At 33.2% G+C, this 27,574-nt stretch overlaps 3 protein-coding genes and 1 non-coding gene across 10 annotated transcripts; 3 read left to right on the top strand and 1 right to left on the bottom strand.

Annotated features, from left to right (window-relative positions):
- Positions 1 to 483: 483 nt before the first annotated feature.
- LOC101268364 (sulfite exporter TauE/SafE family protein 3) lies at positions 484 to 4,680 on the top strand. 7 transcript variants are annotated; one of them, XM_010315980.4, is made up of 14 exons: positions 546 to 668; positions 907 to 977; positions 1,066 to 1,306; positions 1,427 to 1,586; positions 1,903 to 2,103; positions 2,177 to 2,241; positions 2,333 to 2,360; positions 2,454 to 2,533; positions 2,718 to 2,804; positions 2,920 to 2,970; positions 3,436 to 3,657; positions 3,798 to 3,891; positions 4,039 to 4,179; positions 4,315 to 4,680. In XM_010315980.4, exons 3-14 carry the CDS (start codon positions 1,115 to 1,117, stop codon positions 4,398 to 4,400), a joined length of 1,407 nt encoding a protein of 468 aa, XP_010314282.2. In that variant the 5' UTR covers positions 546 to 668; positions 907 to 977; positions 1,066 to 1,114; the 3' UTR covers positions 4,401 to 4,680. The 7 variants fall into 7 exon arrangements, with proteins under 7 accessions (XP_010314287.2, XP_010314285.2, XP_010314286.2 ...); XM_010315982.4 differs by having other exon boundaries at positions 547 to 668; positions 1,069 to 1,306; XM_069292298.1 differs by having other exon boundaries at positions 657 to 719.
- Positions 4,681 to 5,222: 542 nt separating this feature from the next.
- On the top strand, positions 5,223 to 5,303 carry TRNAL-AAG (transfer RNA leucine (anticodon AAG)). Its single transcript has one exon. It is a non-coding gene; the product is annotated as a tRNA-Leu (tRNA).
- A 7,108-nt stretch (positions 5,304 to 12,411) lies between these two features.
- On the top strand, positions 12,412 to 13,123 carry LOC101244463 (uncharacterized). The gene is made up of 2 exons (XM_004252298.5): positions 12,412 to 12,696; positions 12,813 to 13,123. Exons 1-2 carry the CDS (start codon positions 12,559 to 12,561, stop codon positions 12,957 to 12,959), a joined length of 285 nt encoding a protein of 94 aa, XP_004252346.1. The 5' UTR covers positions 12,412 to 12,558; the 3' UTR covers positions 12,960 to 13,123.
- A 746-nt stretch (positions 13,124 to 13,869) lies between these two features.
- On the bottom strand, positions 13,870 to 16,216 carry LOC138340578 (hydroxyphenylpyruvate reductase-like). Its single transcript, XM_069292452.1, has 2 exons — positions 15,712 to 16,216; positions 13,870 to 14,554 (listed from the first exon to the last, which is right to left on the bottom strand). The coding sequence occupies exons 1-2, from the start codon at positions 16,138 to 16,140 to the stop codon at positions 14,036 to 14,038; spliced, it is 948 nt and encodes a 315-aa protein (XP_069148553.1). The 5' UTR covers positions 16,141 to 16,216; the 3' UTR covers positions 13,870 to 14,035.
- Positions 16,217 to 27,574: the final 11,358 nt, after the last annotated feature.

The raw sequence follows: 27,574 nt of genomic DNA on the forward strand, positions 1-27,574 counted from the left end.
ATGACACCATTTAAGAAAAGGAAAAAAAAATTAAAGATGTCACTGGTTAGTCATTTAATTTAGCATTGAAAAATATAAATAGGAGATATTTAAAAACAAATTAAAGTGTATATATATATATATATGAATTGCTTAATAAAATTAATTGATGGATCAATTATAATATAACTTTATGATAACACCATTTAAGAAAAGGAAAAATAAAAATAAAGATGTCACTGATTAGTTATTTAATTAGCATTGAAAAATATAAATAGGAGATATTTAAAAACAAATTAAAAATAGGAGATAATTTTATTGTATCACTTCTTAAATATAATATTGTTTTGAAAATATAATAAATTTACTGTATCACTTGTTAAATATAATATTGTTTTGAAAAATATAATAAGAATATTAGGACAATTAATAATAAATAAATTAAAAACTAAGTATAAAGCAAATAAATATATAATTAAGAATCTCAAAATAATATAGTGTACGACAATTGTTAGAGGAGGAGTAAATAAATAAAACGTCAAAATAAAAAAATACACCATTAAAGAGCTTTGAAAAGGGTAGCTTTAAACATGTCTAATCAGCCTCAGTTTTTAAATATTGCTGTAAAGTTGCTTGCTTCCTTTTCATATTTACACCAAAAGTTGTTGCCTTTACACATTTTACTTGGGGTAGGTACAATAATCTTGATTTCTTGCCTCAAGTTTTAACTTCATTTACAGGTTTTTTGACTTTGTCAAATGTATTTGTATGATATGACAAAACATTGATTGTATAAGTTGCTTCTTCTAGTGTATAATATATAGTCCAATCAGTTGTTGCCATTTAAATATTTACAAGGATCTTGATTTTTTGCTTCAAGAAAACACTTTTAGAAGTTTCTTACTTAGTCAATGTACTCTATATCAGGTTGGAGGAGTTGATGCTTATATATAATATATATTGTTTAAAAAGATTGCAGCTTTATAATAGTTAGTTGGGTAAGTGTAATGATCTATCATTTCTTGTTTTCAACTTGCTTTTAGATGATACTGACTTGGTCAAAGTTTTAATTTTGATTGTCTTAAGAAGGGTATTGGTTATTTGGAGCAAAAATAGAGTGGGGATATACCAATTGATGGCTAAAATTGGGAAGACTTTGACAGGATATGTAGTTGGGGTTATTGTTTTAGCTTTTGCCCTTTTTGTTTGTGCTGAGGAAATTGTTGCAAATGGAGGAACAAATGATGACTTTGAATCAAGCTACTTTTTTAAGATATTCAAGATTTTGCTTCATAAGGCTAAATTGCATTACCAACATTTTTGGCCTGTAAGTACACTTCAACATCAATGTTTTTGTAAGGATTGTGCGGTTTGATTGACGACTTGAAAGCGTAGCCGTTTGTGCCTTGTGGTGGATGTGCTTAATCAAGTGTGTTATGTATTTCAGGAATTGGAATTTGGGTGGAGAGTGATCGTTGGTTCTGTGATTGGATTCTTTGCTGCTGCTTTTGGGAGTGTAGGAGGTGTTGGGGGAGGTGGTATCTTTGTTCCCATGCTGACTTTGATCATTGGGTTTGATCCAAAAACATCAACTGCAATATCAAAATGTAAGAAACAAATATTTATAATAATCCTGCTTATCTTGTTTGTATGCTTATTTGTGATTCAAGTGTGATTTTTCTAAAGTTGAGGGAGTTCTCTTATGATATAACTCCCAACTTCCAAGTTTATGCTAGATGGTTTCTTGTGCTAATACTTCTCGTCTCACTCAAGCTGGCACGAGGCTTAGTTGTGTCTCTGTAGAGAAGGGGTCTAAAATGGCGAAAAAATGGGAAAAATCTTTTGGAACTATGTGATACTGAAGAAAATTTACCATCATGTTTTGGTCCACACGCTTTTTGAGCATTCTATTTTCCTTGCCAGGTATGATAACTGGTGCAGCAGGGGCAACTGTCTATTACAACCTCAAGCTTAGGCATCCAATACTTGACCTGCCCATCATTGATTATGATCTAGCACTTCTTTTACAACCAATGCTGTTGCTAGGGATCAGTATTGGAGTTGTTCTTAATATTCTTTTTGCTGAGTGGATGGTTACAGTCTTATTGATCATTCTTTTCATAGGTAATGATGATTCAGCTGTGGTTCTAGTCATATAGTCGATAGTAGTTTTTCTGATTGGTTAAGGGACTTGCAGTTACATCAACTAGGTCATTCTTCAAGGGTGTTGAGACATGGAAAAAAGAAACCATAATAAAAAAGGTTAGTCTCTTGGACCTTCTTCATGATTGTAATGTGCATTAGAAATGTGTTTTTCTAATAAATTGTTCACTCATGCTTCTTTTACGTCCAGGAGGTCTCCAGACGCTTGACATCTAATAGTGAGTTGCTTAAATTCTCTACTCTTATCATGTAAGTATCAACAGAGATATCTGACCAGTTAGTAATAATGTGGCATTGTGAAACTGCAACAGATGCTGGTGCTGAAGTTGCTGCTTACAAACTCCTACCCGGAGGTCCAAGAGTTAGAAATGAAGGGTACAAGACACCAGAGGTGATTTATAACCCCGTGGCTCTATTCGCTCGACTACTTTCTATTTGTCACTATCAATTTACTGGACTACCTACATGGCCAATGTTCAATTTTCATTTACATGTATTACCTCATGTTATTTTGAGCATTGAAATACCTTTTGGTAAATGCTATACTCTAATGCTGACTTCTGGAGCTTCTCCAGGTCTCAATTGTTGACAACGTGTATTGGAAGGATTTCACCGTACTTATTGCTGTGTGGATCATTCTCCTTGTATTGCACATCTTCAAGGTTTATGCTTTAAATTTCTTGCCTGTTTGAAATGCCTTCACATTTTCAGTACCACCTTCTGCATATTCCTACAGTATTAACTTTCTAACCAGAAGCTAGCGTTTTTTGGGTACAGACTTATACATCAACTTGTTCAACGACATATTGGATTTTAAACGTCTTACAGGTACTTATTGCTTGAGATGTAAAAGAAACTGTCTCTGTTTTTTTTCTGCATAACCATCTAAACCTTATTATCAGCAAGGTTATTCTAATTTTTTCGCAAGTTTCCACTCTTATGATATTGATTTGTGTAGCTTAGCGCGTGTTATATCTGACATTATACTATTTCTGTAGCTAAACATACTGAATGAGATTTTATAGATGCATATCTCTCTTCCTTTTTCCTATTCAATAGATAGTCGACTGTGAAAGTCATGAGGAAAATTTGCAAAAACAGTATTTACTGCTTAGAGGTGCCAAATGTGTTATTGAGGACAGTATCTGATGAGAAAATGATTCAATGAGAAGATCATTATTATCACCTTCCCTTGTTATGGTTATTACTACACCGACTCGAGCTGCTGCTTTCTGTCATGTAGGAGGTATTAGCTACTTCTTATTTAAGAATATTTCTTTTTCTAATTTTCAGGTCCCTGTTGCTGTAGGAGCTTCTGCATATGAAGCAGTTTTCTTGTATAAGGGAACGAGGGTGGTCATGTCAAGTGGGGAAGCAGTAATAACCTGGAAAGTCCATCAATTGATTCTTTACTGTTGCTGTGGCATTTTGGCTGGTATTGTTGGTGGGCTTCTAGGTCTTGGTGGAGGATTCATTTTAGGTCCGTTGTTTCTAGAACTAGGGATTCCTCCTCAGGTTCGTCTTTCGTTTCTCCTGATAGCTCTTGTTTAAGTAACATAACTTTCTTATTTAGCATTTGAGTTTTGCTCGAAAACTTAATATGTCAGGGAGAACAAATATTACGACTGAAGCTATTGAGAAATTTGTAAATGCAGGTTTCTAGTGCAACTGCTACCTTTGTGATGATATTCTCGTCCTCCATGTCCGTAATACAATATTACCTGATAGGACGGTTTCCAGTACCATATGGTAAGGAAAACTTGAAAATCTTTATTGGTTTTTATTGTTGAGAGTTGAGCAATTATATATCGAGCTCCTCATTGGAAGACAAAACTTGAAGTCTTGGTGTTTTTTCTTTTCTTTTCTTAACCACTCTATTTTATCACTATCTTGCAGCCCTGTATTTTGTTGCTGTGGCTACTGTTGCTGCCTTGGTAGGACAACATGTCGTACGAAAAATAATTAGCATAGTTGGTAGAGCATCTGTGATCATCTTTATTTTGGCCTTCACAATCTTTGTTAGCGCACTCTCATTAGGCAAGTTCCTTCTCTTTTCATTTCCATTACATATATTGAGCTATTCGAAACTGTCTCTATCAATTACCTATGATTCATTCCCGCACTAGTTGTTGTCACTGTTTTGATCTTGTTTACTACACGTATTGGTTACAGGTGGTGTTGGCATAGCAGACACAATTAGAATGATCAAGGAAGGGCAATATATGGGGTTTGATAACATCTGTGCATATAATCCTTAAGTTCTGTATAACTAGTGTCTTTCTGAACTTGTTGCAACAGATTTTGACTTTAGGTGATTCGATTCACATATGTTTAGTTGGATGATAAACACTTTGGCGATTTTGAGGCTGCTAGTTAGAAGAGTTTTGTTTTCAAACTCACACATAATAGAGCTTCATTATTCCTTCTACTTTCATCACTAGTTCATGAAAATGTTGAACAATCCTCTAATATTCGTGTAAAAGTTTCTATACCGATGACAGGATGTATATAGCTCTGCATTCCTTCAACTTTCAGGAACTCGTGATCTTGTGCTTTCTAATTCTTGTTGATGAGTAGTGTCAACTCTTTTCGCACTAGTCTGGAATTTTTGGTGTGTGATGGATCCGTCTGTTATTAATCACTAAATCATACCCTTGGATGCAATGATACCGACTTTGAGGGTTCATATGCCAAGTAGTAGTGTGTGGGATAATCATCAATCTGAGCATAGACAGCTTTACTGTGTGTATTACTTTCCAATTGCTCTTTCTAGCAGTGCTGCTTATGGGCACATGCATTTGCATAAAATATGAGAAACTTTTTAGGCAGTTAATAATGACTGAAATCATTGTAAATGGGGAATGCTATATTCAGCCTGCATATCAAGATTTGACAATAAGTTGATGCAATTTATGTACTATGGTGTAATATATGAAACAACAACAGAGAAAAAATCAAATTTAGTGCAGTAATAAAGAAAATTATTGTATTAAGTTTATGTCAATAAAATATCACTCTAATGAATTTGTTCCAATTGAAAACTTAATATTTATAAAAATGTGGCAGAGAAGACCACAGATGTTGAGATGGCCGAGTTGGTCTAAGGCGCCAGATTAAGGTTCTGGTCCGAAAGGGCGTGGGTTCAAATCCCACTCTCAACATTGTTAAATTTTTTAGCATCTAAAACGGTATATAAAATTTTAATAAAATCAAAACGGCAGCGACTTATCTCACCTGAAAAAGCAAAATCGCTGCTGAGGCAGAGATTTTGCAAAAGTTATTTTTTTTAATAAAAAATGAAATCGCTGCTTAGGCAGCGATTTCAAAATTTTGTTTCTTAGAGATCGCTGTCTTGGCAGCGATTTCATTTTTTTTTAATTATATTTTTTTTTGAAAAAAATAATGTATATCGCTGCCCAGGCAGCGACTTTATGAAAAACAATTTGTTTTTTATAAAACGCTGCACAGGCAGCGACTTTATGAAAAACAACTTTTTTTTATTTTATGAAATGCTGCCCAGGCAGCGACTTTATGAAGGAATTTCTTTTTTCATAAAGTGGTTCATAAGTATGCTGCAGGAGACAATTTATTTTATAAAAGAAAAAAAAATCATTAAGTCGCTGCATGGGCAGCGTTTTATAAAAAAAAAAAATTATAAATCGCTGCCTTGGCATGAAATCGCTGCCAAGGCAGCGATTTGTAAGAAACAAAATTTTGAAATCGCTGCTTAGGCAGCGATTTCATTTTTTTATTAAAAAAAAAGCAGCGATTTTGCTTTTTTAGGTGATGTAAGTCGCTGCATCTGCAACGGTTTTACCGTTTTGATTTTATTAAAATTTTATATACCGTTTTAGAATTTTTGTTAATATTTTATACCCTTTAAGTTTCGAACTCAATGATTATTCCTATAGCTTGTATCAACGATACAAATGCACTCATATGCTCTTTATGAGTGCAATGTTAATTATATACATAATTTTTTTCGAAGTCGAGTTAAACATAAAATGTATTTTTGACTTTTCAATCAAATATTTAGTGATGCAATTTATTTGGCCCCAACATGTCAAATTCATGCCTTCCCTAATCTTGTCATCATTCAATCTTTGCTTGAGCTCTCAAATCAAACCCATTCATGCCTTGTATCATTTTCTTTGCTTGCAAGTTGCAAGTTGCAAGTTCAAGAAATAAATAAGATTATTAGGGTCTAAATGGACCACATGATCTCAAGTCAACATCAATTTTATTTCACTTTCTGGTTTCCAAATAAATGATATTTATACTTTTTCTTTGTTTTGTTCAATGGATCTTAAAATATGATTTATTTAATATCACGTATACTAAAATATTAGTCAATAACAATCATTTGAGATGAATAGAGATGGAAAAGAGGTAAGCTTATTGAATTTAGTTACTAAAAATATACAAGAGAAGGTCCTTGAATCTTGTTACCCTTTGAAAATATAAAGATGTTTCAATTTAATTTCAATTTACAATTGATATTTTAATTTTGAGAATGCACAATTACACTCTTTAATTCGTTCTTAACATGTCTTATGGATATTAAATTGACGTGATACATAAATATTGAAAGCTTTTAAAAGATCATTTTATAAATTATAACATTTAACTAACGAGATAATTCAAGTAATTTGTTACCAATTAAATTCAAACTAAGATATTTATCTATATCACATAATTATTGAGTTCGGAGCTTAAAGGGTATAAAATATTAATAAAAATTCTAAAACGATATATAAAATTTTATATTAATTAAAAGACAAAATCGCTGGAACAACAGCGATTTACTACACCGGAAAAAACAAAATCGCTGCACTGTAGCAATTTTGCAAAATGTGATTTTTTTTTTAAAAAAATTCAAATCGCTACCTAGGCAGCGATTTTCAATTTTTTATAAAAAAAAATTGGTTTTAGAAAATCGCTGCCCTAGGCATCGATTTTCAATTATTATTTTTTAAAATATGGAAATCGCTGCCTAGGCAGCGATTTAAAAAAAATAAATTAAAATATGGAAATTGATGCCTAGGCAGTGATTTTATAAAAAAAAATTAATCGTTACCTAGGCAGTAATTTTAAAAAATAATTTTTTTAAAAAAAATGAAAATCGCTTCCTAAGCAGCTATTTTCTTCAAAAAAAATTCATTTTTATAAGAAAATCGTAGGAAAAACAAATTTAATTGATTTTCAAATATTTTTTTGAAATTCAAATATATAGCTTATTTTAAAAAAATTAAGAATAAGTAAGGTAACAAAAATATTTTCTTTCTAAAAAAAATATTATATTGAATTTAAATTTAAATGATGTTTAAGTTCAAATATAATTCTAAATTCAAATAATAAAAAAAATTAAAAGAATTTTTTTTTAAAAAAAATGAAAATCGTTGCCTAGGTAGCGATTTGATTTATTTTTTTTTAAAAAAAATCACATTTTGTAAAATCGCTGCAGTAGCAACGATTGTACTTTTTCCGGTGGAGTAAATCGCTGTTGTTCCAGCGATTTTACCGTTTTGATTAATATAAAATTTTATGTACCGTTTTAAAATTTTTGTTAATATTTTATACCCTTTAAGCTCCGAACTCCATAATTATTCATACAATTAAGTACAAAATATTGCTAAAATATCCTATTAAAAATATTCTCCTATTCTAGTTCATTGATTCTCGACATATTGAGTGTGTTTGGTATGAAGGAAAACATTTTCTCGAAAATATTTTCCAATTTTCCCATGTTTGGTTGGGATAAAAGTTTTGGAAAATGTTTTTCAAATCAACTCATTTTCCTCAAAATTAAGGAAAAATGACTTCCCTTAAAAAATTAAGGAAAACATTTTCCATAACTCTCCTCCAATTTCAAATTATATTTTTTTTTTGGAAAAACATCAATTTAAATAAATATTTTCAATTTCAAAAATTTATTTTTTCACCTGATCCTTGACCCTCCCCCCACCGGCCAGCCCCCCCTAACCCCAACCCCTCCCTAAAAAAATAATTTTGCTTTTTAAAAATATTTTCAACTTCAAATTTTTATTTTTAAACTCCTACCCCTCCCCCCTCCACGCCAGCCCCCCTACCAGTCCCCAGCCACCCCAATTCCCCAAAAAATTAATTTTGTTTTTTAAAAATACTATCAACTTCAATTTTTTATTTTTTCACTCCTATCCCCTCCCCTCCCCCTCCCCCCTCCCCCACCCCCCACCACCCCACAAAAAGATAATAATTTTGATTTTGAAAAATATTTTCATGTCATAAATTATTTTTTACTCTAGTAAAATTAAAAGATGTCTCTCAAAAACATTTTTCATTCATAAATCAAACACTAAAAATCATTTCCAAAAAATATTTTCTACTCACCAACCAAACATGAGAAAATAAGTCAAAAATTCACTTGTTTTCCAGGAATACATTTTCTAGAAAAACATTTTCCATGGAAAACAATTTCCTCCATACCAAACACACCCATTATTTTCAATGCTTTGATTTCCTTCTTTCGAGGAAAGAAAAAGAATCAAGACATATTATGATTTATAGTAGGGTTAAATAAAAGGATAAACTACACATTTAAGTTATTTAAATTATGAGGAATGTTAGTTTTTCGCGTGAATTATATCTCGATAGTTGTCGACATACACCTTTATTAATTTTTGATAATGTGTGTACACTCTTTTGTCTAAAAATTTTGTTAAATGAAGCTTTATATTGAATTTTTTTTATTGTGAAATTCCAACTAAATTAGTATTAGATTAAAAGTTAAGGTTAAAGATTAAAATAATCACCATATAATTTAATTGAAAGCTATATAGGCAACAACGAACGTGCTTTGACCCCGGGCTTCCAGCTCATGCTGGAGGGAGCATTCCCACTTAGTGATCGGTCCGCTAGTTCACCCAAATCCAAAGAAATTATCATTATTCTAACAGTGACATCTACCATCTTCTTCTCCACTTTTTTAGTTGTAGTCTCGTCTATGCCGTGACATCGATATATTTGACTTGAAAGGGGAAAGTTTAGAAATTTTAAAAAGTCAATTAAAAATATATTTAAAACATAATATGTCAATAAATAAAAATGTTATATATATCGCGTGGATAAATATTTCATGAATATAAGAACTTCTAGACAAATATTAGGCCTTATATTTGGATATATTTCGTTAATTTTTGGATCATAATTTAAATAGAAAACTCGGACTCTTAATAATTCACATATGAAATTATTCAATCGAGTGAAATAATTTATGTGTATATTTGATCTTTTAATTCTTTAAAGTGTATATATATATATATATATATATATATATATATATATATATATATATATATATATAAGTTTATGATTAGTGTTTTTTTTAAAGTGTGAATAAGTTTATAACATCTTCACCAATAAATTAATAAAATTGATTTTTTATTTATAATTTCTTTTTAAAAATATTTAAAAAGAAAGTAAATGATAAATATAAGACGAAGAAGTATTATTTTATATTATATTATATATATATTTCTTTTTTCTCTTATATAGAAGATGCAGTTTTTCAACTTTCAACATGACTGTTTTTTGCCATATTAAGAAAAGGTTAAGGGCAATTTGGTCCAACTGTTAAAACTTTCTCAGTAACAAATATTGTACTATCAGTGCTATATAAATTGGGGCAGTAGAAGTTACACATATGATCTGAAAATTATGTTAAATATTTAAAAGACACATAAAAAATGATTAATTTTTGATATTTTTGATATGTCACGTAAATTGAAACAAAGAGAATAATATCTATTATTTTTAAAATTATATAAAAAGTGCTAAAAACTTAAAATCTTTTTTAATCATATAAAAATTTGGCTAACTTTTTCAAGTTTTATGACCTTCGTCCATATTAGTTGATCATCTTACTAAATCAACAATATTATTTAAAAAGTTCTATATTACAATTGCCGTTAATTCCTTTTGAAAGTGTCACATATGTTTGTAAAATTCTCACAGTTTTTTAAAGATTGAATTAGTAAAATTATTTTCTTATTTATATTCAGTATCGTGCAAAATAAAAATAATTAATTAATATAAGACAAACGAATATTTGACCCGTGCTAGCACGGAGTCGTATATCTAAGTATAATATATCTATATATATTGGAGTTAATACATGGATTTACATTTATGCACCATAAATGGGCGTAATAAATTGTATTTTTTTCTTTCTTTCTAAGTTATCGATGATATAATTAGTTGACCTTTTCGGTATGAATTCACTTGCCTTTTTTGATTATTTTTTTTAAAAAAGAAGATGCTAAATAATCATAGGGCGTAGTAATAAATTGTTTTTTTTTTCTTCCTAAGTTATCAACGATATAATTAGTTGACCTTTTCAGTATGGATTTGATTGTCTTTTTAATCACTTTTTTTTTTAAAAAAAATGCTAAATATTATAATATTAATATATTTTGTCGGTACTTATAAATATTATCAGTTTTTCCTATTGACACATATAATTATTAAATGATTATAACATTGTTACGCTAAAAAAAGGAAATAATTTCTCCTAATGTAGCCTGAACGATCGATATCATAAGAGAGCTATGAGCCATCGATATGTTTTTTTTCTCCTTACTCTGAGCATGAAGTTGTAAGCAACCTGTCGATACAAATATCACATATAACGATAGTAAATTTAAAATTGTTATTAAAAATGTCAATAATTATAATAAAAATATTAATAATTATTACGCTTGTAGGATAAATATTTTTAATAGAGTAATCAATAGCGAATTCAAGAAAATTATTCTTTGACGTAAGGTCTTCTTTCTCCTCTCTGAAAATAAAGTTGTAAACGTCTATTGGCACAAATATCATAATTAATGTGTGTGAATTACTTACTTATCAATATTATAAATAATACCAAGTCAAAGAAATAATAAATATAAAAGTAAAAACTCTTTTTTTCTTTTAGGAAAAAAAACTAGAAAATCAATAAATGGATAATTTGAGGCCTCAAAAAGTTTATCTAAACATCGTTATCGAATTGGATATGACGTATGATGAAAATAATAACAATAATAATGTTAAAAAAGATGTCCTTAAAGTGAGGAGGAACAGAACACTCAACTTGGACTCATGTGCCACCCACCACATGTCTCGTTTCACAATGTCTCCTTTATATTTGGAAATAAATTATTTATTTTTATCATAACGTTCTTTCGATCGATTTGTGTATATTTCGATTAATTTTACAATGTGTTTTTGTTGCAGTATATATATTCCACTGCCATAAGTATTAATAATTCATTAGAATTCAAATTTTTGAATTTAATAATAGTTATTTATTATTAATTTGATATATTTCTTATGAAATGATAAATAATAGGAGTGATGTTACTATATTATTTTTTGAAGTTATTAAATTTAGTACTTTAAAGATATATTAGATAATAAATAATATTTAATAGCAGAAATAATATAGACAATAAAAAAATAAATTATCTTTTAATTTTTTAAATTAAATAAATATTTTTATACAACTTTTTAATATAATACACAATTATAATTAAAGGGAGTGATTATCATAATTTACTATATATAAAACTAGTACCGGATATGGTAACACAGAAACTTAAATTTGCAGCCAAACTTTATCGTATTATCATTTGGTATCTATACTATTTTTGTACAATCTTATCTCATTAGTCCTATATCCAATATTTAAAATTTTTATTTTTCTCCTTTTTAAATTTAAAGCCTCGTGATTTTTTTATTAAATAATATATACATATGTCTTTTGATTTTGAATAACTTTTTATTTTCTCTCATATTTAAATTTAAAGTCTCATGATTTTTTAAAAATAATATATAAATGTGTTTTTTATGTCTTTCAATTTCGAATAAATATAAATATATATTTAAATCTATACATGATATAATATACCTTAAACATCACATAAGACTTAAACAAGTTTACGATATCCCAGAACGTGTGTTACATCTATTTATTCAATTTTAAATAAGTTTAAATACAAACTTATATACTTCTTTCTTTTAGAAAAAAATTTATTTGAAAAAGAATGACTTTTTTCTTTTTTTCGGCAAGACTTTAACTTTAATTCTCCATGTGACATATTTAAAATCGCAAAATTAAAAGTTATTTTAATACATTTGACATAACTTTAATTTAAAACGATAAAATTAAAAAAATTTATTTATTTTTCTTAAAATTTTGTATCAAGTCAAACTAAATCATTATTTTTTAACGACCGTGTCATTTGGATGCATTTAAAAACTTGCACTCAGAAAGAGATTGAGCAATTTCTATATAGTCACTCTTTGGGAAAGAGCCAAAAAGAAAAAAGTAAAGTGCAGAGAGCTTCTTTAATTTCCTTTCACACTAACATCTTCATCTTCTTCTCAATTCACAGTATGTTAGAAGGCAAAGCACTGATTGAAGACACAGACATGCCTGTAAAGATGCAGATCCAAGCTATGTCATACGCTTCTCAAGCTCTTGATCTGTATGATGTTTTAGACTGCAAATCTATTGCTGCTCACATCAAGAAGGTCTCACCCTTTCTCTACATTTTTTCATACCAAAGTTTGTTAACTTTTAAGCTTTTGGTACGATTGATGAAAGTTTAGATAGTCGATCAACTGAATTACTATTTTTTTTTTATTAGGAATTTGACAAGAAGTATGGAGGTGGATGGCAATGTGTGGTGGGATCAAACTTTGGGTGTTTCTTTACTCATACTAAAGGAACATTTATCTATTTCACTTTAGAGACTCTAAATTTTCTCATTTTCAAAGGAGCCTCTTCTCCTTGACAAGATATTATAGGCCCTTTCGAATAATAGCAGGAGATTTAGTGCATCGTGCTGTTAAGTCATTCCTCTTGTTTTTAAAAGCAAGATCTGGTCATTTGTATGTTTTCAAAAGAGAATGTTTTAACTTTTAGTTATGTATATATCCATGAGTAGATTAAATTTAATTATGTTCACTCACTTTACTTATCAAGAGGATTATGATGCCTTTGATCATGAGAATGACACTTTCTAGGTTTGCCTTAATTAAGTCTCAGATTTGGTGAAAAGGGAGTGTTGAATTTGCCATTTTAGAATCTCATTGCATATATTCCATAGTCAATCATAAGCTCTGTAGGCCATGTCTATACTAGAGGTGGTCACTATGTCTAGGACTTTACAGCTTGTTACCTATTGTATTATATTAATATTATAATAACATATTCAACAATTATTATTTAACAGAGTGAAATTTGAAAAGGGTAAAACACTTACTTCTATTTAGAGGTAGAGAAATTGTTTCAAGGGAAAAATAGTTCAAAGCAGTTCGAAGAAGCAATAGAAGTAAAAAAGAAATAGTAGATAGTAACAAAAATAATACCACTAATAATAGGACAGTGACTACGACAAATAATTGCATAACTTGACATTTAAGTAGTTACAAGAGCAACATTATAACTACTACCTATTAACCTTCTATCTAATTATCTCTTCTCAATACTTATTCGATTTACCTCTACATGAAACTTTTATAGGTTACAATGTATGTATTAATTTGAGTAGTATTTGTGACCTCTTTAGAGTGATTTCTCATCCTATATTCGCCTTTGAAAGACGAAAAATTATTTCCCCTTTCTATATCTCGTCTATAATATCTTAGTTTGTAGTGTTCCACTTACTATTAATTTACAACACTAAATAAGTTCTTGGAAGATAGCAGAATAAAACTCATTCTTCAAGGTTTTGGTTTTGAATAGTTAAATGCACAATTTGATTTCATCATCAAAGAAAAAAGATTACAATTCCAGAATATTGGAAATGTTCAATGAGTTCAAAGAATTGTTGCTGATTGCCCAGCAAGCACTGATGAATGAACATGTTCAGAGCACAGGAGTCAACAATGGTTTGTGAAGAAAATGAGCTTCCAAGTTTGCAATAACAAGGTCTGCCATGGCTGTGCAAGTTTCTACTGTATCACTTGCAACATGGGACAATAGAACAACATTCTCAAGTCCGAACAATTGTTCAGGAACCTCTGGTTCTCTCTGATAAACATCAAGACCAGCTCCACCAATACGACCTTCAATCAGTGCAGCTACAAGTTCAGATTCATCTACATGTGCACCTCGTCCTATGTTGATTATGATGCCCTTTGGACCTAATGCATCAAGCACTATGCGATTGACTATGTTTCGAGTTTCTTCAGTCAAAGCGCATGCAACAACAAGGATTTCAGAGTTTGCAGCCAAATCGACCACAGTAGAGTAGAATTTGTAGTTGATGTTTGGTTTCTTGGATCTGGAGTGGTAGCTAATGGGGCATCCAAAAGCTTCAGCTCTCTTTGCTATTGCTGAACCAATTCTGCCCAATCCAATTATGCCAACTGATTTACCGCTGAACTGAAACAAGGCGCAGTCATCATTTGTTAAAAATGAAAACAAAAGACCAAACAATAGAAGAATTCAGCATTTGAATTTTTGTTATGAAAAAAGAAAGATCCAGGTCTAACGTAAGTTCACTATGTTTACTGTTTTACATACTCACTATGTTTACTGTTTTACATACTTTGAGGCCTTGAGACGATATATCCATACTATTTCAAGACTCAACAGGCATTCTGCTAAGGAACGCCTATAAGTACCTACTACTCGTTTTCTAAATAAAGTTTCCCAGTATGCTCTGGGGTGTGTTACTGCAGAATGGGATAATGGAGGGGGGTTTGGCCTGACTCCCAAAAAGCTGTGTGATACAAAAACCAAAAATCCACACCGATGAGTATAATTACTACTTCGTTCAGAAAGAAAATTGTATTATCATGCTTGATCCTTATAATAGGCTTTTGCCACCTATCTACTTGGCAAGGCCCCTAGCATCCCTAGGTAGAGCTTGAAACCTAGTCATATATGTCGCATCTCAAAGAGTAGTTGCATATTTAGCTAAGCTATCTGCTACTTGATTAGCTTCTCTAAAACAGTGTTAAGACCTCCACTTCTGCTTGAGATAAAACCTTTATAATGTCGTCTATGATAGCTCTTAATTTGCAATTCTCAGAGCTCGTTTCTTTCAGCATGTTCGCCACTAGAAGAGAGTCTTATTCCAGAACAATATTAGGATCAAAGATTGAAATTATATTATGATAAAGTGTAAATATTAATAGTTTAGTACCACCTCTTCAAAAGATACTAATTAGCACGGAAAAGTATCTCTTAGTGCCTTGATGAATACATTAAGACGGTGAAGTGCTCAACACACTCTGAGTCTCCCTTTAGGGCTTTAGCAATCCATTTGATAATATTCCCAAAGGAGCTACAAAAAAATCACTATCCTAGAAGCATCATCAATGTTCGATTTTCGAGAGTCAAATACATTTACTAGACAAACAATTTGCCACAAATGCAAAAATGTGAATATGTTGAGTTGTATAGACGTACTTTTGGATTGAAATGTAAACATTTTCTGAGTTTTATTATTCCTAATCAGGATGATCAAAAATTGTGGATTTCTCTTCAAATATATTTAAAGGAAGTACGAAAAGCATAGAATAATAACAACGAACCTTCGATGTCAACTCGAAATCGCCATTTTTCCATAACCCGCTTCTAACAAACCCATCAGCAACACAAATTCTCCTCAAAGTTGCTAATATCAGTCCAATAGCTGCATCAGCTACATCATCAGTGAGCACATCAGGAGTATTAGTAACTCTAATCCCTCTCTCTTTACACTTAACCAAATCAATCTTATCCAAACCCACACAAAAAGATGATACAATTTCCAAGTTTGGTAATGCATCAATGAGCTCTGAGTCAGCACCAAAAGATGCGCTACCCACAACAGCTCGGATTGAGTCACTGTTCTGAGTCAAAAACTCAGACTTAGAAGGAGCTTCCCACAATCTGAACAGATTGAAACGCTTGTCGAGCTCTTCTTCTAGGTAAGATAGCATTGGGCATATCACCAATACTCCTATTTTCGCCATCGCCATTATAAACTCGAGCTTTTTGCAAGTAAAATGTTAAATTTAGGTTTCACTTTATTTTTCGAGTGAAATACTAGAAAGGTCGATGACAAAAATGTAATTGCATTTAGAAACATATTTTTATATTAATAAAATTATATTTAATATCATGGAATTTGAGATTATTAAAATTAAAACACTGTATTATATTACATATAAGATAATGTAGTAATAAACATTAAGAATATAAGGAAAAATGGAAAATTGCAATATCTTATCATTTATTATAAATAATATAAGTATAAATTAATGACGATAAAATAGTTATTATGATTTGTAACATATGCAATGGTGTCAGCGAGCCGTTCAACAGGAGAAAAGCGTACGAACTTTTAATTGTATAGAAGTAGAAGAAGAAGATGTTCATATTTTATTTTATTTTTTAAAATGAGAGACAATCCTTTTATTTATAAATAGAGGGTAGTGTCAACAAATGTTTATTGTGTCTTATCAAAAATGTTATAACTATTTGGAAAAGTTGCAATCCTTCGGAAAGTTCACAACTTTCACAAAGTCGCAACACTTCATTAAAGTCATAATTTTTCATAAAAGTTGTAATGTTTGATAAAATCGCAATTCTTCATTAAAATCGCATTTTTTCATAAAAGTCAAAATTTTTCATGGAAAGGGAGATTAGTTTTGAGAATAAGCAAATTAAAAGGGATTCTGGCTTGTATTGGCGCTACATAGGTGAGCCTTGAGTTCTCTTTTTTATATATATGTATGATGCATGATATGAAGGGAATAATGATCAAGGTTAAAAATATATGTTTACGCCAACAAAAATCTACTAGAATGATAATATGCAAGAAAATTTAAATAGTTCTAGAAACATCTTTAGTTATTGTTATTACTATTAATTTCTTTTTAACCAAAAAAATTATTACTATTAACTTATTTTGTTAGTACTTTACATTTTTTTTTGTGAGTCATTGTAATGTCTATTCATTACTCTATATTACTATTTACTTCAATTTAATTCTTAATATTTTTTATATTCATTATGCTTATCAAAAATATCTATTTTAATATGAAAAATACATTTATCAATTAATTATTTTCACCTTTATTTTGACTCTAATTAATATGCTTAAAAATCAATAAGTGTGATAAAATTAATAATATATATTTAACTAAAATAAAGAAAAAGATGTTAAAAAGTAATTCTACAAATAAAAATGAATAGGATGATGTACTTACATTTAAGACGAACAAGAATTAGATGTAATTTTATTCTAACAAAAATCTGCAAAGAAAAATAGCAAGAAAAATGAATAATTCTAGAATCATCTTTCTATATATGAAGTGAATGATGATCAAAGGTAAAAATATAGCTTCACGCAAACAAAAATCTATCAAGAATGATAACAAGAAAACTAAATAGTTCTAGAAATATTTTTAGTTATTATTATTACCATTAGGCTTAAGTCATCTACAGCCCCTTAAAATTGTCCTCATAATTCACTTAGACACTTCAACTAAGATTTTTATCTATTGAACACCTTTACCCTCCCAATTTGAACCATCTGAACATTTTTTGCTTACCTGGCACACTGTTTGTGTTTCACCCCAAAGAGGCGCGTGAGAGGCCTTTAGGCAGGCCTTTTTTAGGAAAAAACTGTTCTTCTTCTTCCTCCCTCTTTACCCATCACTTCCTCCACCACACTAGTCATTGCCGCCATTATACATCCATCTTTTTCCTCATTTTTTCTCCGGATACTTCACTTCTATCTCCATCATTGTTTTTTGTTTCTCCATTGCCTTCTACCTCCATCAATTTTTTTGTTTTTTGTTTTTCTATTACCATCGTACTAGGAGAGGATTGGTGGTACCTTCATTGCCGCCATGGCAGCCACCATCATTAGAGAGCTTGAAATTTGAAATTTTTTTCTTTGTTGTTAATGTAGTATTTTGGTGTTAAACTGATGGAGATTTGTGCGAATTTTGTTAAAGGACTTTTCTATTTATTTTTTATTTTGCTCACATTTTTGTAGGGTGTTCTTCAATCGAAAAATATAATCACCTCTGGAACTCAAAAAGAAATTCACTATTCATCGAAAACTGATTAATTTTCTGACGAAGTTCATCTTTTCGTCAAAAATGAAACGAGGAAGACAAGTTAAATTTTATTTTATTTTTTACCTATGGCCAACTCTTCCGTAACTCATCAAAAATAGCAATAAATCTTAATCCTTTTGCTTGAACTCTATGATGCAGATGAACTAAGAAGATTAAAAAATAATAGAATATTTACAGAGAGGGTTGTCGTGGGGGCTGGGGCACTGTAGAAGGAGAAGTGTTTTGGACTCCATGGAATAGAAGGGTAGGTAAGCTATAGGATTTATATGATTTTTTTTAAAATTTTTAACATAAAAATAATTTTTTTTTTTTTTACTTTATAATATATTTTATATTAAATTTTTTGGACTCTAAAATACCAAATGTCAGTATTTAATTCGTCAAATTGCCATGTCATCGCGAGTGTATTTCACACACATTATACTTTTAGCTTATTGTCAAAAAAATGTTTAAATGATTCAAATTTGGGAGGGTAAAGGTGTTCAATTGGTACAAGTCTTAGTTGAGGTGTCTAAATGAATTATGCGGACAACTTTGAGGGGCTATAGTTTTGAGAATAAGCAAATTAAAAGGGATTCTGGCTTGTATTGGCGCTACGTAGGTGAGCCTTGGGTTCTCTTTTTTATATATATGTATGATGCATGATATGAAGGGAATAATGATCAAGGTTAAAAATATATGTTTACGCCAACAAAAATCTACTAGAATGATAATATGCAAAAAAATTTAAATAGTTCTAGAAACATCATTAGTTATTGTTATTACTATTAATTTCTTTTTAACCAAAAAAAAATATTACTATTAACTTATTTTGTTAGTACTTTACATTTTTTTTTGTGAGTCATTATAATGTCTATTCATTACTCTATATTACTGTTTACTTCAATTTAATTCTTAATATTTTTTATATTCATTATGCTTATCAAAAATATCTATTTTAATATAAAAAATACATTTATCAATTAATTATTTTCACCTTTATTTTGATTCTAATTAATATGCTTAAAAATCAATAAGTGTGATAAAATTAATAATATATATTTAACTAAAATAAACAAAAAGATGTTAAAAAGTAATTCTACAAATAAAAATGAATAGGATGATGTACTTACATTTAAGACGAACAAGAATTAAATGTAATTTTATTCTAACAAAAATCTGCAAAGAAAAATAGCAAGAAAAATGAATAATTCTAGAATCATCTTTCCATATATGAAGTGAATGATGATCAAAGGTAAAAATATAGCTTCACGCAAACAAAAATCTATCAAGAATGATAACAAGAAAACTAAATAGTTCTAGAAATATTTTTAGTTATTATTATTACCATTAACTCATTTTTTTTATTACTTCACTTTTTTTTGATGAGTTATTGTGATATCACTCATTACTCTATTTTACTATTACTTTAATTTAATTCTTAATATTTTTTCTATTCATTATACTTACTAAAAATGTTTACTTTAATATAAAAATTTATTATTTAAAAAATATATAATTACTTTTACTTTTATATTGGTTCTAATTAATAAATTTGAAAATAAATAAGTGTGATAAACTAATAATGTCATGACTCAAAACGAGTTGTGAGTGGCACCCACACTTGCCCTCCTATGTGAGCGAACCAACCAATCTAAACCCCAACATTTCAACCATAATAAACAGAAAATAATGCGGAAGACTTAAAACTCATCAACAAAATCAATTAATAACTTCTAAAATTCAAAACTTATTATTATCCCCAAAATCTGGAAGTCATCATCACAAGAACATCTATCCTCAAATTACTAAATCTAAGAGTATCTAAGAAGCTAAAATAAGTAAAAGAGATGGTCCATGTCCAAACTTCAAGACATCAAGACGCGAAGGAAAGAATCCAGTCCGAGCTAGGAACAATAGCTCACCCTAAAGTCTGATTATGTTGAGATCTGGCTAGAGTTGCGGTTGAGTTGAAGTCGACGGTATGTTTGCTGCACTCCACAAATAACAAAGAAAGAAACATACAAGTAGGGGTCAGTACAAGACACAAGTACTGAGTAGCTATCATCGGCCAACTCAAAATAGAAAGCAATATATATCAGATAATAACATAAAATCGACTACCATACTCAACAGATAACAACAACAAGTACCATAACCATTGGCCACAACTCAAGCGCATCTATGAGGACTCACGCCTCCACACTATACTCGTTTGGGAAATAGGTTCTTTAATTTGAGCATATTAACATAATTCAAGATTCATTCTTTTTACTATCCTGGTGTCGGAACGTGACACTCCGATCCTCCACTACTATCCTGGTGTCGGAACATGACACCCGATCCACTACTACTATCCTGGTGTCGGAACGTGACACCCGATCCACTATACTATCCTGGTTTCGGAACGTGACACCCGATCCACTATACTATCCTGGTGTCGGAACGTGACACCCGATCCACTATACTATCCTGGTATCGGAACGTGACACCCGATCCACTATACTATCCTGGTGTCAGAACGTGACACCCGATCCATTACTACTATCCTGGTGTCGGAACGTGACACCCGATCCATTAACCTAATTCTTTTAGTTCATCAAGCCTTCTTTTATACCAAGGCATCATCATTAACAGAGAGGGTTTTAGGTTTAAGCTTCACAACCTCATCTTTCCAACCCATTACAATTACATAATCACATCATGCAAGCATACAATTAAGCATATAGAAGACTTTACAATATTACCAATACATATCATTCGCTATTAAGAGTTTACTATGAAATAGCATAAACCATAACCTACCTCCACCGAAGAATCGTGATCAAGAAATCTACTTCCCCAATGCCCTTGCTTTCTCTTCGTTCTTCCCTCTCTCGTTCGTTCGTTCTCCCCTCTTCTTTCTGTTCTTTCTATTTTTCCTTATTCAAACTCTTTTTTTCTTTTATCCTAATTACCATATAACTAAGTATAAAAGATGGTAAAAGTAACCCACTATTTATTCCAAGGTTGTCTTTTAACCCCCAAGTAATTGAATTATTAACATTAAACCACTAACTTTATAATTATAAGCAGGAATAGTCCAAAACGCCCCTTAAAACATTTAACAGAAATCCGACCCAGTCAGAGTTACGCAGCCTGTGACGGCCCGTCGTGCCTGCGACGGTGCGTCCTGCTGCTTCCGTCACAAAGTTCAGAGACTCAATTCATTGAAGAGCCTGTGGCGGTCCGTCCTGCTCTTCCGTTGCGAAGTTCAGAGAGTTGTTCTCAGTACCTAATTTTTTTCAGAGTCTAAGTGTTTTCGAACGAGACACCCTCGATGGTCCGTCGTGGGATCCGTCGACTTGGACAGTTATTACTAGAAATAAACTCTACTGCTCAAAACGACTAAACAAGTCATTACAATAGATACCAATTTACCCATCGTTCGTCCCCGAACGATCACAAGAAGAAAAACAAGGACGAAAAGGAGTACCTGAATCTGTAAACAGGTGTGGGTATCTTTCTTGCATATCGGCCTCTTTCTCCCAAGTGGACTCTTCAACTGGTCGATTCTTCCATTGAACTTTGATGGATGCAATCTCTCTTGATCTCAACTTGCGGACTTCTCTATCTAAAATGGCAACAGGCTCCTCCTCATAAGACAAATTCTCATCAAGAAGAACTGAATCCCAACGAATGAAGTAGTTTCTATCCCCATGGTATCTTTTCAACATAGACACATGAAATACGGGGTGCACTCCTAACAGTCCTGGGGGTAAGGCTAATTAATAAGCTACCTCCCCCACGCGCTTCAGAACATCAAATGGACCAATGTACCTCGGACTAAGCTTACCTCGCTTACTGAACCGCATCACCCCTTTCATGGGCGACACTTTCAGCAAGACTTGCTCACCCTCCATAAACTCCAAGTCTCTAACCTTTCGATCTGCATATTCTTTCTGTCTACTTTGAGCCGCTAAAAGCTTTTCTTGAATGCATTTCACTTTATCTAACGATTCCCTCAGAAGGTTAGTACCCCAAGGTCTAACCTCAAATGCATCAAACCACCCAATGGGAGACCTACATATTCTCCCATACAGTGCCTCAAATGGAGCCATATCAATACTTAAGTGATAGCTATTGTTGTATGAGAATTCTGCTAAGGGTAAAAAGTTATCCCAATGGCCACCAAACTCTATCACATATGCACGAAGCATATCCTCCAAAACCTGAATCGTTCGCTCAGACTGACCATTGGTCTGAGGGTGAAATGCAGTACTAAGATCCAACCTAGTACCTAACTCGGCATGCAATGTTCTCCAAAACTTAGAAGTAAACTGCGTACCTCTATCTGATATGATGGAAAGTGAAACTCCATGCAACCGAACGACTTCTGAGATATAGAGCCTGGCTAACTTCTCTGCATTGTAAGTCACCTTAACCGGAATGAAATGAGTAGACTTAGTTAATCTATCAACAATTAACCAAATTGAGTCATACTTACCCATTGTCTTTGGAAGACCAACCACGAAGTCCATTGCAATTCTCTCCCACTTCCATTCAGGAATGGGCATTCTCTGAAGTGTCCCTCCAGGCCTCTGGTGTTCATACTTTACCTGCTGACAATTCGGGCATTGATCAACAAAATCAACAATGTCACGCTTCATCCTACTCCACCAAAAATGTTGCTTTAGGTCACGGTACATCTTGGTTGCACTAGGATGTATAGAATACCTTGAACTATGAGCCTCTGTAAGAATAGTGTGAATCAAATCATCGACGCGGGGTACACATACCCTTCCCTTAATCCTCAACAACACCTTCCTCATCGATTTTTGCTTCTTTAGCCTCTCCTCGCAACACCTTATCTCAGATCCGGATCAGTTTCTCATCAGTAAACTGCTTTCTTTTAATGTTGTCAAGAAAGGAAGATCTTGCCTCCACATAGGCCAAAAATCCTCCCTTCTCATTTACTTCTAGCCTCATAAAGTCATTAGCCAGAGTCTGAACCTCTCTAGTCAATGGGCGTCTGGAAACCTGTAAGTGAGCTAGACTTCCCATGCTCCCTGCTTTTCTACATAAAGCATCTGCCACAATATTAGCTTTTCCCAGATGATACAAGATAGTGATATCATAGTCCTTCAGAAGTTCCATCCATCTCCTCTGTCTCAAATTCAAATCTTTCTGAGTAAAGACATACTACAAACTATGATGATCCGTATAGACTTCACACTTAACCCCATATAGATAGTGCCTCCATTTCTTTAATGCAAACACTACCACAACCAACTCCAAATCGTGGATCGGATAATTACGTTCATGCACCTTTAATTGCCTCGAAGCATTAGCAATTACATTCTTCTCTTGCATTAGCACTGTACCCAAACCAGAATAGGATGCATCACAATAAACAGTGAAATTCTTACCTTCCACTGGCAAGGTAAGAATTGGTGCAATAGTCAACAAAGTCTTGAGCTTCTGAAAGCTTTCTTTACACTCGTCCGACCATACAAATGGAACACTCTGCTTAGTCAAGTTTGTCAATTGGGATGCAACAGAAGAAAATCCCTTGACAAATCAACGGTAGTAGCTAGCTAAACCAACGAAGCTCCTTACCTTGTAACATTAGTAGGTCTTACTAAACTCCTTACTGCTTCGATCTTAGAAGGATCCACCATCACTCCATCCTTAGAAACCACATGCCCTAAGAAGGACACCGAATCTAGCCAAAACTCACACTTGGAGAATTTGGCATAAAGCTTTTTCTCCCTCAACATTTCCAATACAATTCTCAAGTGCTCCTCATGTTCTTTCCTGCTCTTCGAGTATACCAATATATCATCAATGAATACAATGACAAAGAGATCCAGATATGGCTTAAAAAATTCATTCATCAAGCCCATGAAAGCAGCAGGGGCATTCGTAAGCCCAAAAGACATTACTAAGAACTCATAATGCCCATATCTGGTCTGAAAAGCAGTCTTGGGCACATCCGTTGCCCGAATTTTCAATTGATGATAACCAGATCTCAAATCGATTTTTGAGAAGGTACACGCACCTTGTAACTGATCGAACAAATCATCAATGCAAGGAAGAGAATACCTGTTCTTAATAGTTACCTTATTCAGTTGTCTGTAGTCTATGCACATCCGAAAACTTCCATCATTCTTCTTCACAAACAAAACAGGAGCACCCCAAGGGGATGCACTTGGTCTAATAAAGCCTTTACTTAACAACTCTTGAAGTTGGGCCTTTAACTCTCTTAACTCAGCGGGAGCCATCCTATAAGGGGGTATGGAAATGGGGCGAGTACCCGGCTCCAGATCAATACAGAAATCAATATCTCTATCCGGTGGCATACCAGGAAGGTCTGCAGGAAACACATCCAGAAACTCACGGACTATCGAAACCGACTCAATTGAAGGTACTTGAGTAGTATCATCCCTGAGGTGTGCCAAGAAAGCTAAACAACCCTTACTAACCATTCTCTTAGCACGAAAAAAGGAGATAATACGAACTGGAGTGGAAGTGTAGTCGCCCTCCCACACTAACCGATCTGTCCCAGGCTTGGCCAACGTTACAGTTTTAGCATTACAATCTAAGATTGCAAAATTTGGAGAAAGCCAAGTCATTCCCAAAATTACATCGAAATCAACCATCTCTTAGATAACCAAGTCTACATGAGTATTGCTCCCCACAAAAGTCACAAGACAAGACCTATACACCTTTTCAACTATCACAGACTCACCCACCGGAGTAGAAACACAAATAGGAATGTCAAGCAAATCACAATGTAAATCAAAACCAGTAGCAAATGAGGAAGATACATAAGAAAATGTGGATCCAGGATCAAACAATACAGAAGCCATGCAATCACAAACCAAAAGATTACCTGTGATGACAACATCAGATGTCTCCGCTTCAGATCTCCCAGGGAAAGCATAACAATGGGCCCTATCACCTGTCTGTCCGTTGCCCCTACCAAGTTGTGCTGCAGAAGTTCCAGTTTGCCAGCCAACCCGGTTTATTTGGTGACCACCATTACCTCGGCCACCACGTTCTCCAGAATAGCGATCTCTTCCATGACCACCTCTACCTCTGACTATTGGGGGTCTGTAACTCTATTTTGGACAATATCTCTTAATATGTCCAATTTCCCCACATCCATAACACTCTGTGGGTTCAAGTATAGGTCTCTGTGAGAACGACGGAGTCTGGGGATAACCTCCAAACTCAGAGAAATGTTGTCCGGTCTGCGGTGGACCCCCAGCTATAGCCTGCAGTGAAGACTGAATAGGTCGGGCTGGGTAACCTCCTGCACCCTGTCCTCTGGAGTAAGAACCATTAAACTCACCTCCCTTACGAAACTTCTTAGAGGTCGATTCCATGGTGAAGTCGTCTGGCTTCACTCCCTCCACCTCTATCACAAAGTCTACCACTTCCTGAAAGGATTTTGCTGCATAGATACCTGTAAGGCTGGAATCTGAAAATCTGACCTCAATCCCTTCACAAAACGGCGAATCTGCTCTTGTGGACTGAAGCAAAGCTGGGTGGCATACCTAGATAATGCACTAAACTTAGCCTCATACGCAGTAACCGACATCCTGCCTTGCTCTAGGCTCAGGAACTCATCTCTCCTCCTATCCCTCAATGTCCGGGGTATATACTTCTCCATAAACAAGCTAGAGAATGATGCCCAAGTCATAGGTGGTGCTTCTGCTGGTTGACACTCAGCATACAATCGCCACCACATTTTGGCGTTCCCTTGAAATTGATAGGTCACAAACTCGACGCCAAATCGTTCTACTATACTCATCTTGTGTAGTAGCTCATGACAATCAACTAGAAAATCATAGGCATCCTCAGATTCAGCACCCTTGAAGACTGGAGGTTTCAATTTCAAGAACTTATTGAAAAGTTCATGCTGTTCACTTGTCATTATAGGCCCTGTAGTCAACCGAGGAAACGTGCCTATTTCCAATGAGGCATCCATGCGGGGAGCCACAGCAGCTGCATGTTGTACTCCCGGAACCTGAGGTGCTGGTGCAGAAAACACTGGAGGTGTATGGCCCTGATCAGATAACCCGCTGAGATAAGCAAGAACCTGATTAATCATCTCTGGGGTAGGTCGGAGTGGTAATTCCTGACTATGTACTTGTTCATTCTCCCCTTCCTCAACCTCTCTTAATACTTCCTCAGTCGGTGGAGGAGTCACCACCCTAGTACTAGATGGGCCAGGTGCTTGTCCTCTTCCTCTAGAGGACGTCCTCCCGCGACCTCTACCACGACCTCTTGCCACTGCTACTCTTCGAGCTACAGCCCCAGTGGCTGGCTCAGACGCATCTTGTCTTGCCGGTGTTGGTGTTGGCGCGGTTGTTGCTCTAGTTCTAACCATCTGCAAAATAGAATGAAAATGGTCAGATACCAATTTGTATCACCTAGATACCAATTGGATCCAAGTAATAGCACGAAAGAAAGAAAGAATGAAATTTTCCTAAAGTCTTATAGCCTCTCAAAGAAAAGTAAAAAGGCGTCCCCCTACCGTTCCTCAAGACTCTACTAGACTGGTTCTTGTGTGATGAGACCAACGAACCTAATGCTCTGATACCAACTTTGTCACGACCCAAAATGATTCGTGAGTGGCACCCACACTTACCCTCCTATGTGAGCGAACCAACCAATCTAAACCCTATATTTCAACCATAACAGAAAATAATGCGAAAAACTTAAAACTCATTAACGAAATCAATTAATAACTTCTAAAATTCAAAACTTATTATTATCCCCAAAATCTAGAAGTCATCATCACAAGAACATCTATCCTCAAATTACTAAATCTAAGAAGCTAAAATAAGTAAAAGAGATGGTCCATGTCCGAACTTCAAGACATCAAGACGCGAAGGAAAGAATCCAGTCCGAGCTAGGAACAATAGCTCACCCTGAAGTCTGATTATGCTGAGATCTGGCTAGAGTTGCGGTTGAGTTGAAGTCGACGGTACGTTTGCTGCACTCCACAAATAACAAAGAAAGAAACATACAAGTAGGGGTCAGTACAAGACACAAGTACTGAGTAGATATCATCGGCCAACTCAAAATAGAAAGCACTATATATGAGATAATAACATAAAATTGACTACCATACTCAACAGATAACAACAACAAGTACCATAACCATTGGCCACAACTCAAGCACATCTATGAGAACTCACGCCTCCACACTATACTCGTTTGGGAAATAGGTTCTTTAATTTGAGTATATTAACATAATTCAAGATTCATTCTTTTTACCATCCTGGTGTCGGAACGTGACACTCCGATCCTCTACTAATATCCTGGTGTCAGAACGTGACACCCGATCCAC

This window comes from Solanum lycopersicum, chromosome 12, assembly GCF_036512215.1.
Source record: "Solanum lycopersicum chromosome 12, SLM_r2.1".
Taxonomy (NCBI): domain Eukaryota; kingdom Viridiplantae; phylum Streptophyta; class Magnoliopsida; order Solanales; family Solanaceae; genus Solanum; species Solanum lycopersicum.

Bases quoted from the DNA above. Each gene is read 5' to 3' on its own strand.
- LOC101268364 (XM_010315983.4), top strand. From the start codon at position 1,115: ATGGCTAAAATTGGGAAGACTTTGACAGGATATGTAGTTGGGGTTATT. The intron at 2,104-2,176 runs GTAATGATGATT...AGGGACTTGCAG, and splicing joins ATTGATCATTCTTTTCATAG to TTACATCAACTAGGTCATTC. The intron at 2,361-2,453 runs GTGAGTTGCTTA...AAACTGCAACAG, and splicing joins CAGACGCTTGACATCTAATA to ATGCTGGTGCTGAAGTTGCT.
- LOC101244463 (XM_004252298.5), top strand. From the start codon at position 12,559: ATGTTAGAAGGCAAAGCACTGATTGAAGACACAGACATGCCTGTAAAG. The intron at 12,697-12,812 runs GTCTCACCCTTT...TTTTTTTATTAG, and splicing joins TTGCTGCTCACATCAAGAAG to GAATTTGACAAGAAGTATGG.
- LOC138340578 (XM_069292452.1), bottom strand. From the start codon at position 16,140: ATGGCGATGGCGAAAATAGGAGTATTGGTGATATGCCCAATGCTATCT. The intron at 14,555-15,711 runs GTTCGTTGTTAT...GCCTTGTTTCAG, and splicing joins ATTTCGAGTTGACATCGAAG to TTCAGCGGTAAATCAGTTGG.